This window comes from Mobula birostris, chromosome 2 (assembly GCF_030028105.1).
Source record: "Mobula birostris isolate sMobBir1 chromosome 2, sMobBir1.hap1, whole genome shotgun sequence".
In the NCBI taxonomy this organism is placed as follows: domain Eukaryota; kingdom Metazoa; phylum Chordata; class Chondrichthyes; order Myliobatiformes; family Myliobatidae; genus Mobula; species Mobula birostris.
The window spans coordinates 139,621,551-139,635,045 of NC_092371.1; the positions used below are offsets into that span (position 1 = coordinate 139,621,551).

General features: G+C 40.6%; 1 protein-coding gene across 2 annotated transcripts in view; it reads left to right on the forward strand.

Annotated features, from left to right (window-relative positions):
* Window positions 1-13,194, forward strand: part of hbs1l (HBS1-like translational GTPase) — a 170,121-nt gene extending 156,927 nt beyond the window's left edge. Inside the window, exons 16-18 of one of the 2 annotated variants that reach the window (XR_011883932.1) lie at window positions 5,227-5,327; window positions 5,889-6,063; window positions 11,088-11,176. Coding sequence is in view for 1 of the 2 variants with exons in the window: in XM_072249563.1 (XP_072105664.1) it covers window positions 5,227-5,327; window positions 11,088-11,232; window positions 12,520-12,531 (258 nt within the window). In the remaining variant the exon portion in view is untranslated. Of the gene's footprint in view, window positions 1-5,226; window positions 5,328-5,888; window positions 6,064-11,087; window positions 11,233-12,519 lie in introns of those variants that run through there. The other variant, XM_072249563.1, reaches the window with a different exon arrangement.
* The last annotated feature ends 301 nt before the right edge of the window (window positions 13,195-13,495 follow it).

Sequence of the window (13,495 nt, forward strand, 5' to 3'; positions counted from 1 at the left end):
AACCTTTCCTATACATGAACCTGCCAAAAATTCTTTTCAGGTGTTGTGATTTTATCCACTTCTGGGTAAAAATCTGATTCTACCATTTCCTCTGGCAATTTGTTCCCTAAATCCACCACCTTCTGTGTATGTGTCTGTGTGTGTGTGTGTTGGGGTAGGGGGACTTGCATCTCAAATCCCCTTTAAACCTTTTCTCTGTAACTTTAAACCTCAACCCTTAGCTATTAAACACCCTACCCTGGGAAATAGACTGTAACTGTCCATCTTATCCACACTCTTAATAATTTTATAAACCTCTGGAGAGTCACCATTCAGCCTCCTTTGCTCCAGGGAATACAGTCCCAGTCTATCCAGGTTCTCCTTATTATTCAAGTGCTTCAGTCCCAGCAACGTGTTTATAAAGCTTTCCTACACCCTCTTTAGCTTAATCACATCCTTCATAGAATTTGGCAACAATATTTGAGATGCAGTGTCATCAACATCTTGTACAAGTCTCTCTGCTAAAAAATACTGGACCTGATAGAAAATGCATGCCAAAAGAGCAATGTTACAATAGTCATGGGGGACTTCAATGTGCAGGTAGATTGGGAAAATAAGGTTGGTGCTGAATTACAGGAGGGAAAATTTCTAGATTGCCTACAAGATGGCTTTTTGGAGCAGCTCATGGTTGAGGCCACTAGAGGATCAACTAATCTGGATTGGGTGTTGTGCAATGAATTACAATTGATTAGAAAGTTTAAGGTAAAAGAACCCTTAGGGGAAACTGATCATAATATGATCGAATTCACCCTGAAATTTAAGGATGAGAAGCAAGTCAGATGTATCAGTAGAATTACAGAGGCACGAGAGAGGAGTTGGCTTAGAATTGATTGGAAAAGAACACTGGCAGGAATGATAGCAGAGCAGCAATTGCTGGAATTTCTAAAGGAAAGTATTCTAAAAGAAAGATGAAACAAACATGGCTAACAAGAGAAGTCAAAGCCAACATAAAAACAAAAGAGGGGGCATATAATAGAGCAAAGATTTGTGGGAAGTTAGAGGATTAGGAACCTTTTAGAAACCAACAGAAGGCAACTAAGAAGGTCATTATGAAAATAAAGATGGAAAATGAAAGTAAGCAAGCAATAATATTAAGGAGGATACTAAAAACTTCTTCAGGTACATACAGTGTAAAACTGCTGGGAAATGATAATGGAGAGGTAGTAATGGGGGAGAACAAAAAAGCGAATGAACGGAATAAGTATTTTGCATTAGTCTTCACTATGGAAGACACTAGCAGTATGGTGGAAGTTCCAGGTGTCAGGGGGCATGAAGTGTGTGAAGTTACCATAACTAGAGAGGAGGTTTTTGGGAAACTGTAAGGTCTGAAGATTTGTCACCTGGACTAGATGATGTACACTCCAGTGTTCTGAAGGAGGTGGCTAAAGAGATCGTGGAGGCATTAGTAATGATCTTTCAAGAATCACTAGATTCTGGAATGGTTCCAAAAGACTGGAAAATTGCAAATGTCACTCCACTCTTCAAGAAGGGAGAGAGGCAGAAGAAAGGAAACTATAGGTCAGTGGTTGGAAAGATGTTGGTGTTGATTAATAAGGATGAGGTCTCAGGGTAATGGAGGCACATGATAAAGTAGGCCGTTTCCTCAAGAGAAAACCTTACCTGACAAATCTGTTGGAATTTTTTGAAGAATTAACAAGGAGGATAGACAAAGTAGAATTGGTTGATGCTGCGTACTTGGATTTTCAGGAAGCCTTTGACAAGATGTCACATGTGAAGCTACCTAACAAGCTATGAGCCCATAGTAATACAGGAAAGATCCTAGCGTGGATAAAGCAGTGGCTGATTGGCAGGAGCCAAAGTGTGGGAATAAAGGGAGACTTTGCTGACTAGCTGCTGGTAACTAGTGGTGTTCCACAGGGGTCTGTGTTGGGACAGATTCTTTTTACTTTATATGTCAATGATTTGAATGATGGAATTACGAGAAAATATGCAGATGCTGGAAATACAAGCAACACCCTCAAAATGCTGGAGGAACTCAGCAGGCCAGGCAGCATCAATAGAAAAGAGTACAGTCGATGTTTCAGACTGAGACCCTTCAGCAAAACTGGAGAAAAAAAGATGAAGTCAGACCAAGAAGGTAGGCGGAGGGGAGGAAGAAACACAGGGTATAAGGTGTTGTTCCTCTAACCTGAGTGTGGCCTCTTCGCAACAGTAGAAGAGGCCATGGACTGAAATCAGAATGGGAATGGAAGTGGAATTAAAATGGTTGACCACTGGGAGATTCCTCTTTTTTCCCAGTGTGACCTCTGGTATGTCGGTGTTTTCAAATTCTTAGTTCCCTCACCCTGCACCTCCTGTTTCTACCTTCTACCCAAGCTCTTCAAACCTGCCTGTCCAGATAGAGCCATTTTTTTCAGCTTGTTCCTGCCCCACTGAACTCATATCTACATACCTTGACTCAGTCCCTACATCAGTGACATTTCACATGCTCTTGATCTTTTCAATAATGTCAAGTTCCCTGGCCCTGAGCTTCTTCTTTTCACCATGGATATCCAGTCCCTAATCACCTCCATCCCCCACCAGGAAGGCCTCAAAGCTGTCTGTTTTCTTTATGGACACCAGACCCAAGCAGTTCCCCACCACCACCACTCTCCTCCGTCTATCAGAACTTGTCTTACTCTCAATAATTTCTCCTTCGGCTCTTCCCACTTCCATCAAACTAAAGGTGTAGCCATGGGTACTCGCATAGGTCCCAGCTATGCTTGCCTTTTTGTCGGCTACACTGAACAGTCTATGGTCCAAGCCTACACTGGTGTCACTCCCCCACTTTTCCTACGCTATATCAACGTCTGTGTTGGTACTGCTTCATCAACTTTGTCTCCAACTTCCACCCTGCCTTCAAATTTACATGGTCCATTTCTGACACTTCCTTTCCCTTTCTTGATCTCTCTGTCTCTATCTCTGGAGGCAGTTCATCCACGATGTCTATTACAAATGCACCGACTCTCACAGCGGCCTGGACTACACCTCTTCTCACCCTGTTACTTGTAAAAATGTCATCCCCTTCTCTCAATTGCTCTGGCTCTGCCACATCTGCTGTCAGGATGACGCTTTTCATGCCAGAACAAGGGAGCCATCCTCCATCTTCAAAAAAAAAAGGGCTTTCCTTCCTCCACCATCAATGCTGCCCTTAACCGCATCTCTTCTATTTTGCACACGTCTGCCCTTACTCCATCTCCTTGTAATCCAACAAGGGATAGGATTCCTCTTGTTCTCACCTACCACCCTACCAACTTCCATGTCCAGCGCATAATCCGTAACTTCTGCCATCTCCATTGGGATCCTACCACCAAGCATATCTTCCCCCAACTTTCTGTGTTCCACAAAGATCGCTCCCTACGCGACTCCCTTGTCCATTCATCCCTCCCCACTGATCTCCTTCCTGGTACTAATCCTTGCAAGCAAAACAAGTGCTACACCTGCCCCTACACCTCCTCCCTCACTACCATTCAGGGTCCCAAACAGTCCTTCCAGGTTAGGCAACACTTCACCTGTGAGTCTGTTGGGGTCATTTATTGTATCTGATGCTCCCGGTGTGGCCTCTTGTACATCGGTGAGACCTGACATAGATTGGGAGATCGCCTTGCTGAAAACCTACACTCCATCCACCAGAAAAAGTGGAACCTTCCAGTGGCCACCCATTTTAATTCCACTTCCCATTCTCATTCCAACATGTACATCTGTGGCATCCTCTACTGTCACAATGAAGCCACACTCAGGTTGGAGGAGCAACACCTTATATTCCGTCTGGGTGTCCTCCAACCTGATTTCTCAAACTTCTGATAATGGTCCCCCTCCTCCCTCTATTCCCCATCCCCTTTTCCCTCTCTCACCATAGCTCATTACCAGCCCATCGGCTCCCTGTGCTGCTCCTCCCCCTTTTTCTTTTTTCTTCGCCTTCTGTCCTCTATTAGATTTGCTCTTCTCCAGCTCTGTATCTCTTTCACCAATGAACTTCCCAACTCTTTAGTTCACCCCTCCCCCACCCAGTTTCACCTATCACCTTGTGTTTCTTATGCCCCTACCCCCACTTTCTAACCCTGATTCCTCATGTCTTTTTTTCTCCAGTCTTGCCGAAGGGTCTTGGCCCGAAACGTCGACTATACTCTTTTTCCATAGATGCTGCCTGGCCTGCTGAGTTCCTCCTGCATTTTGTGTATGTTGCTTGTATGATGGAATTGATGGCTTTGTTTGATGATATGAAAATAGGCGTCCATCCGTGACCTCCTCTACTGTCACAATGAGGCCACACACAGGTTGGAGGAGCAACACCTTATATTCTATCTGGATAGCCCCCAACCTAATGGCATGAACATCGATTTCTCAAACATCCAGTAATGCCCCCGTCCCCCTTCTCCATTTCCCTTCCCCTTTTCTCTCTCCCTCTCTCTCCTTATCTCCTTGCCCGTTCATTGCCTCTGTGTGGTGCTCCTCCCGCCTTTTCTTTCTTCCATGGCCTTCTGTCTCTTTCACCAATCAACCTCCCAGCTCCTTACTTCATCCTTCCCCCTCCAGGTTTCACCCATCACCTTGTATTTCTCTCTCCCCTCCCCCCACCTTTTAAATCTACTCCTTTTTGTTTCCTCCAGTCCTGCCGAAGAGTTTCAGCCCGAAACATCGACTGTACTTTTTTCTATTGATGCTGCCTGGTCTACTGAGTTCCTCCAGCATTTTGAGTGTGTTGTTTGAATTTCCAGCATCTGCAGATTTTCTCTTGTTTGTGATTGGTTAAAGTATTCGAGTTTTGTCTCGTCTATCTTGTCATGAAATTGAAACCCTGCCTTACTCTGGAGTAACACACACACAAAATGCTGGAGGAACTCAGCAGGTGACACAGCATCTTTGGAGAGGAATAAACAGTTGATGTTTCAGGCTGAGACCCTTCATCAGGACTGAAACAATGACTGTTTATTCCTCTGCGTAACTGCTGCCTGACCCACTGAGTTTCTCCAGCATTTTGTGTGTGTGGTTCTGGATTTCCAGTATCTGCAGAATCTCTTGTTTTATCTCTGGAAAAGTACTGAATAGCCTGATATTGACTAAACATATAATAACAACAACAAAATATAATACATCACTTATTTAAACAAATGCTATGTTATGAGTAATTTGGTGCCATATTTCATACTTAAAACTTTAAAATGAAGAGTGTACCTTTATTAACAGGTTTTGTTACACTACCAAACATTAAGTGAACCGTGTACAGTCAGAAGACTGCTGAGTGTCCTGCACAAGAGTTCAGGGGAGGTGCTTAAGAAAAAACCAAAGTAAGTGGTGTTTTAAATTTACATCTTTATTATAACTTTACTTCACTAAAACTGTTTCTTTTTTCCGGTGACCATATAAACTGTGTTCCTTTTGCTATATCTTAATAATTTATAACTCCAATAGTATTCATAATTTTTCTTACCATAAAGAAATGGTATTGTCCTGAATATCAATCATGAATTATTTGAACATTTAATCCTTTCTGAAGTGTGCAACTCTTTCAGCATCATTGCTAATAGCAGAACTGGGAATGGAACTTTTTCACACAGATTGGAGCCTAGGTTATGGTGGGATAGTGGGCAGTTGGAATTATTGATGGAAATTTTCATGTAGAGAAGTTCAAGACTTAAGTGATGCATTGAATTTAATTGATTTCACTTTATACTTGTGTCTGTATTGAATAACTCCTGGTAACAGCCATTTTACACAGTGGGTTTTGCAGTTCTGCATTGCTTGCTCATTAGGTCCCAAGTTATAGAAAGAAGCAGTTCTCCACTTTGAGTAATTTTCAAAGAAACTACAGGATGTTTTGATTAACTGCATTGTTTTCTACTTTATAGAATGTGAACAAATTAATTAATAGGATATTGCAATAAGAAATAGTGCAGCAGGATCTTGCTCAATTGCATCCTTACTTTTGCACATTGTTACCCAAAAGGAAAAACATATTTGACTTCCTTATGTCGTTGCCGGTCATGGCAGCATTGCACAGCTGAATGAATGCAGTTAGCAATGGTAAGTGACCTTTAAAAGCAGAATAGATTTCTCGCCAAAATATTGGAGTTGAATTGAAAACTTAAAAGGATTCAATGCCTCAAAAACTGATAGTTACTGATCTGCAGGACAAATACTGGTAAATTACTGTCTTATGGTTGTGACATAAAGCTGCAGTTTTTGTTTTGTGAAAGACTTTATTTCATCTGCCATATTCAACAATGCTGTCCATACTATTACCAAAGCTTTTTACTGAGGCTGAACTCTTCATTGTTGTTGAAGCTCTGCATGGTCCCTGAGGTTAGTGTGTGCAAGTATCATCACAGCTTAAAAAAAAGACAGCCAAATAGTAAATGCACCCTGTCTAGCTGTAAAATTTCTCACAGAATTTGTATGTGTCTCTTACTGAGGAAGTTCAAAACTTCAAGGTAAATCAAGCAAAGAACTGAGCAAGTGCTATAACATAATTTTAAGAAAATTAAAACTAATTAACTAAGCATACTTAACTAAAATAATCAAAGACCCTGTTCCTTGTGGATTCCCTGGAGTAGTGAAGAAGATTCAGTATTGTTTTGTTCACTACCATTGAATTCAGTGTTGGAGAGTATTGAGGAAGTCCAGCATCTAACATCTGGACATCTGCATTTGTGTAGGCACCCTAGGGCCATCCACATTTGGAGGCACTTGTATAGGAAATGCTGCAGTTCTTCATGGAAAGGTCAGCACTTTTATCTCAGGACATGTTCAAAAAACATTTCCCTCCTCTTTTCCTATCAGCTAAGAATGCAAACACACTTTCCAAGTGAAGCAGTGATTTGGTGCTGATATTGTTTTGTTATTGTCACATGTACCAAGTTACAGTGAAAAGCTTTTCTTTGCATGTCACCTAGTCAGATGATGCCATACTCAAGTACATTGAGGCAGTACAAAGGGAAACAGAATGTAGAATGTAGTACTACAACTACAGAGAATATGCAGTGGAGGTAAACAAATAAAGTGCGAGGGCCATGATAAGGTGATTGGGAGATCAAGACTTCATGCTTAGCATATGAGAGGCCCATTCAAAGGTCAGAAAACAACAGATAGAAGATGTCTTTGAGTATATTAGTATGTGCTTTCAAGCTTTTGTATCTTCTGGTCAACAGAAAAGGGAGAAGATAATATGACCAGGGTGGGAGGGGTCCCTGATTATATTGGCTGATTTCCTGAAGCAACAGTAAATGTAGTCAGAATCAGTGGAGGGCAGGCTGCTGTGATGGACTAGGCTGTGCTCACAGCTCTCAAAGTTTCTCCTGGTATTAAACAGAGCAGTGGGCAGACCAAGTTGTGATGCATCTGGGAGGATGCTTTGTATAGTGCATCTGTAAAAGAAAATTAATAAGAGTCATCAAGATCATGCTGAATTTCCTTAGCCCTTTGAGGATGTAGAGGCATGAATCTGTCTTCTTGTCTATAGTGTCCATGTGGCTGGACCAGGACAAGTTGGTGCTATTTGCACCCAGGAGCTTGAAGCTCTCAATATCACCTCCTCAGTACCATTGATACAAACAGGAGCAAGTATTCCACCCTGCCTCTCATAGTTTCAGCATTGCCTTTCTATCTCTTTTTTTGTTGTCAGTCATCTTGTTTCACTCTTCAAGAATACACTACATTCATTTTCCAGCCTGAACACAGATACCCCATGTGTTCTTTCCACCCTTCCCTTTTCTCTGTAATGTAAAATATGTTCGATTGCTAACCTTTCTTGGTTCTATAATCATAACATCCTGATCATATCTTGGTCATAACATCATCTGTTTCTCTGTCCACAGATGCTGGCTGACTGGCTGAATATCTCTACCATTTTATTTTTAGATCTGTTCAGCCAGGTGAACTAATTATTTAGGGATTGATGTTATTTGGATTAAAAAAATAATAGTCATTATAATAATTTGCTAACAATATCTTTAGGAAAGAAATTGCTGGCCCTAACCATGCAACTGATATCTGCCAGCTGCCGTACTTGCCTCCACACATTATAGATCCATTGACCTTATTGGATCCAAGTGTGCAGGGGTAAATGTAACCACCCGCCAAGAACTACATTCATATTTATCATTAACGAAGGGCAACTTGGCTCTTCTTCTATAATGTTAATTTTGCAAGTTTATTGATGGTGGTAGAATGAGGAAAGTGCAAGAAATATGATATGCCTGTACTACCACACTTACTGTCTCTGAGACCCTCCACTGGTCAGGGTCAACCAGGGATGTTGTGTGCCAGCTGTCGAAATGATATGCAAGGCAGTATAACGTGGAAAGCGAGCTGTTTCCCATGCAGTAGGCTCTCCCTCTCCACACAGCTGATGAATCCATAGAAACAGCAGAGACTGATACAATTTGGCACCAGCAGCGTCGTAGTGGTTGCCAGTTGTCATTGATCTCAATGTAGGACTGCCTTAGTGACTCCAGCTCTGGAGTTTTCCTCTGGGTTTACCCCCGAAGCCTTCCACATAAGTGAGTATAGCCGCAAGGCAGCAGAAGCATGAACACTGGTTATAAAACTGGCAGGATATTCATTGTACAGCAAATAGAGATATTTTTTACCACTCAGCTCATGTCACATATAGAATTATAGAGTTATTCAGCATGAAAAACAGACCCTTCATCCAAATTTGTCCATGTGGACTTAGTTGTCTGTCTGAACTAGCTCCATTTCTCTGCATTAGGCCCATATTCCTCTAAGCATTTTACATCCATTTGTTCGAAGGTTTTTCAAACCATGTAATTGTACCCACTTATACAGCTCTGGCATCTCATTCCATATGTTTGCTGTCTTGAGGCAAATTACGATGAATAAATCCCTAGGGCCTGACAAGGTGTTCCTTCAGACCCTGTGGAAGTTAAGTGCAGAAATAGCCAGAGCCCTAGCAGAGGTATTTAAGTCATCCTTAGCGACAAGTGAGGTTCTGGATGATTGGAGAATAGCCAATGTTGTTTTTCTGTTTAAGAAAGGCTCTAACAATAAACTCCAAAAATTATAGGCCAGTGAGCCTGACATCAGTAGTGGGAAAATTATTGGAAGGTATTCTAAGGGACCAGATATATGACTATTTGGATAGACATGGACTGATTAGGGATAGTCAGCATGACTTTGTGCATGGTAGTTGGTGTCTAACCAATCTTATGCATTTTTTTGAAGAAGTTACTTGGAAAATTGATGCAAGCAAGGCAGTGGGTGTTGTGTACATGAATTTTAGCAAGACATTTGACAAGGTTCCCTATGGGTCGTTGGTCAAGAAGGTTCAGTCACTTGGCATTCAAGATGAGGTAGTAAATTGGATTAGACGTTGACCTTGTGGGAGAAGCCAGAGAATGGTAGTAGATGATTGCTTTTCAGACTGGAGGCTTTGATTAGTGGAGTGCAGCAGGGATTGGTGCTGGATCTGTTGTGTTTGTGGTCTATGTCAATGATCTGGATGATAATGTGCTTAACTGGATCAGTAAATTTGCGGATGACACCAAGATTGAGGGTGTAGTGGACAGTGAGGAAGGCTATTGTGGTTGCAGTGGGATCTGGACCAGCTGGAAAAATGGAAAAAAAGTGTTGCACTTTGGTAGGACCAACCACGGTAGGTCTTACACAGTGAATGGTAGGGCACTGAGGAGTATGGTAGAACAAAGGGATCTGACAATGCAGCTCCATAATTCATGGAAAGTGTCATCACAGGTTGAAAGGGTTGTGAAGAAAGCTTTTGGCATGAGGCCTTTCCTAAATCAAAGTACTAAGTACAGGTGATGGGATGTCATATTGAAGTTGTATAAGACATTGGTGAGGCCTAATTGGAGTTTTGTTTGCAATTTTGATCACCTACTTACAGGAAAGATGTAAATAAGGTTGAAAGACTACTGAGAAGATTCACAAGGATGTTGCCAGATCTGGAGGACCTGAGTGAAATGGAAAGATTGAATAGGTTAGGACTTTATTTTTTGGAACATAGAAGATTGAGAGATGATTTGATAGAGGTATACCAAATTATGAGGGGTGTAGATAGGGTAAATGCAAGCAGGCTTTTTCTAATGAGGTTGGGTGTGACTACAACTTGATGTCATGGGTTAAGGGTGAAAGGTGAAAAGTTTAAGGGAAACAAGGGGAAACTTCTTCACTCAGAGGGTCGTGAGAGTATGGAACAAGCTACCAATGCAAATAGTGCATGTGAGCTCAGTTTCAATGTTTAAAACATTGGTAGGGGTACGGAGGGCTATGGTTTGGTGCAGTTCGAAGGGAGTAGGCAGTTTAAATGGCTTGCCATGGGCTAGATGAGCTGAAGGGCCTGTTTCTGCTGTACTTTTGTATGATTCTATATCCACTACTCTATGTGGTGCCTTTTGGGTCTCTTTTAAATCTTCCATGTGTCTCTCTCTCTCATCTGAAATCTAATTCCTCCAGTTTTAGATACCCCTACTCTTAGAAAAAGACTGATCATCCACCTCATGAGTTTGAATCCCTCTATATATCACTAGGACATAAGGTTCATCTTTCATTAAAACAGATTTGAGTTTTGAGAAACACTCTTTTTCATCCTTTGTGTGGTATTTTCACATGTATTCTGTTTTAAACTCTAATGAAGCCATCAAATTAAGAGCATAAATTGCAAATAAACTGAGCAAATTGATTTTGCTTATGCGTGTGCAGTGTATACCTCCCTTGGTTCATAAAATATTAGTTAAGTTTGCAGCTTACCAAAGCACCCTTGTTCCCGTGCGCCCTCGATACATTAGCTTTGACTGCAAACATGCAATGGCAAAGATTTGGGGTAAATTGTCAAGAACAAGAAGGATTGTCTTTTGAGATGTTGGAGGAAAATAATTTCCGAAGTCTTAAAACTCTTGATATAATATTGGTTGCCAGTTTATTGCCAGAATGCTCAGTGATCTGGTGATTATGCCTTTAAAATGTTTTGGCTCATATTATTTCTTGAATTATGATTCAATTTCAAGAAATTTCAAAAAAAAAATCTTATTTCTGATTTCTTACTGTTTTCACATTTTGATTATATTTTTCAGATGTCTGTCTAAAGGGCAGAATGCTCTGATCGAGCTACAGGCCCAGAGACCTGTTTCTTTGGAACTCTACAAAGACTTTAAAGAGTTGGGTCGTTTTATGTTACGTTATGGTGGCTCCACCATAGCAGCAGGCGTGGTCACTGAGGTAACTGTTAATTGAAACTTAAGAATATGGTTTCTTTTTCTAAATCTTACAATTCAAGCTCATCCTAAGAAATGCAAACAACAGGAATTCTGCAGATGCTGGAAATTCAAGCAACACACATCAAAGTTGCTGGTGAACGCAGCAGGCCAGGCAGCATCTCTAGGAAGAGGTACAGTCGACGTTTCAGGCCAAGACCCTTCGTCCTGACGTCCTGACGAAGGGTCTTGGCCTGAAAGTCGACTGCACCTCTTCCTAGAGATACCGCCTGGCCTGCTGCGTTCACCAGCAACTTTGATGTGTGTTGCTCATCCTAAGAAATGCTTCTTTTAAGAGTCTAATTGACTCAGCTCCTCATAGCTGTGGAAATTTCCCATTTTGTTTGCAAAGAAGTGCCTGAGGGGCATCATAGCATGCTGCCTTTTTCTTTTGGGTACCTATGCCTGAATAGAATGTAGCTTAATACATGAAATTCTTGCATCTCTTTGCTATGTTTAGGCAGCCTAACAGAAAGTATCGAACTCCAAATTGATCAATTGAGAATCTGTTTTCTGTAAGATAGTCATAGTAATAACAGGATTCAGAACTGTTGATGTTCATTTTAACAAATAAAGCCCTGGGTTGAATATCTGTAAGCCGATGTTAATTAATGCATTACATTTTACCCACTGAACATAGACTTATTATCCTCCCACACAAGATGCTGGAGGAGCTTAGCAGGCCAGGCAGCATCTATGCAACCTCGGCCCTCTCGGGCCGAAACATCAACTCTACTTTTTTCCATAGATGCTGCCTGGCCTGCTGAGTTCCTCCAGCATCTTGTGAGTGTTGCTTGGATTTCCAGCATCTGCAGATTTTCTCTTGTTTATGTTGTACTAGCCTCAGCAGAATCTTGTTTTTCCATTAAGTTTAAAATCATCTGATTTTTTTTATTTCTGAGATTTTTTGAATGCTTGTCCTACATAAAACTTAATTTGACATGTTTTAGGATAGACTTGTGTTAATATTTTCTTCTATTTTCTGACCTGGAGAAATACAACAGTTGTTGAGATTATATCCTATGAGCTTCAGCAGTAAGCTGTATTTATATTTATATATTATATATACACATTTTTGCCTGATAAAAGATTCTTATTTGATATGGTTCTATAGAGTGAAAAGTCAATTTTCGTGCTTTTAAAAGAAATTAATAAGTAATCCAACTTTTTTAGTTCAGTGAATTAGCATGAAATGTTTCCATTCTTTGTATTGTTTAGTAACCTACTAACAACAATTTCTTTTTTTATGCAGATAAAAGAATGATTGCAGAGAAGAATTTCCTAATACTCAACTTATCCTAATTAAGAAACAGGTCAATGTGACAAGGTCCCACAACTGTACAGGATGTAGGAACTGTGGTTGGCAAAACAAAGTGCAATTTATAATAACCTAAAGTCGAACTCCAGTGAATGTGAATTTGCCCTTCTGCAATATTGTACTCAAGGAAGCAATTAACAGAATGGTCTTCTCAATTTATTGACTCATACTGCCAGTGATACCTCCTCAAGCATAGCTGCACTGTGTCTGCGAAGCATCTGTGCAGCTCTGTGCAATTACTTTTCTTGATTTTTATCTGTATCCTGAAGGTGTGCATAAAATGCATTAAAAAAAAAAGGATCAACTTATATTGGCTGCATGATGACCCACAGTTGACAAATACTACTTTGATTTGCCTGCCTCCTTTTTCTCTTCATGTGCCATGATTTACAACATATTTATGTATTGATCTGCTGACGCTGACAGATTGACATTGGCAGTACAGAGCTATTTACAACCTTGTTGGGTAAAAAATTGATCTGCAGTACATTGGGAGATGTTGTATTCTAACTGCCCACTTTCATATCAGTAGAAAGTGTTCTAAATTTATTTATCAGGGTGCAAATAATTAAAGCTAGTTCTGAATAAAATATGGTTAAAGCAAAGCATTACCTCAAATAACTTGTCATTTATTGCTTCTGAATGGATTGTGCAATTGTCTCAGTTTTTATCTGCCCGAAGTATTAACAGTTCTTAGCTGCAAGAGGTTTAGTATTTTTTACATTATATAGTAGTTTCGTTTTGATGCAAATGTCCCTTTTTTTTGATAACAGTGCTGATTTAACTACCTAAATAGTCATTCTTGTAGTTTGTTGTTCTAGTCGAGTACAGTAGACTTTTTTTATAGCTCTTGAATTGACCAACCAAGAGCTCCTAAACTTTTAAGTAGCCTTGTAAGGTGGCACTTGCA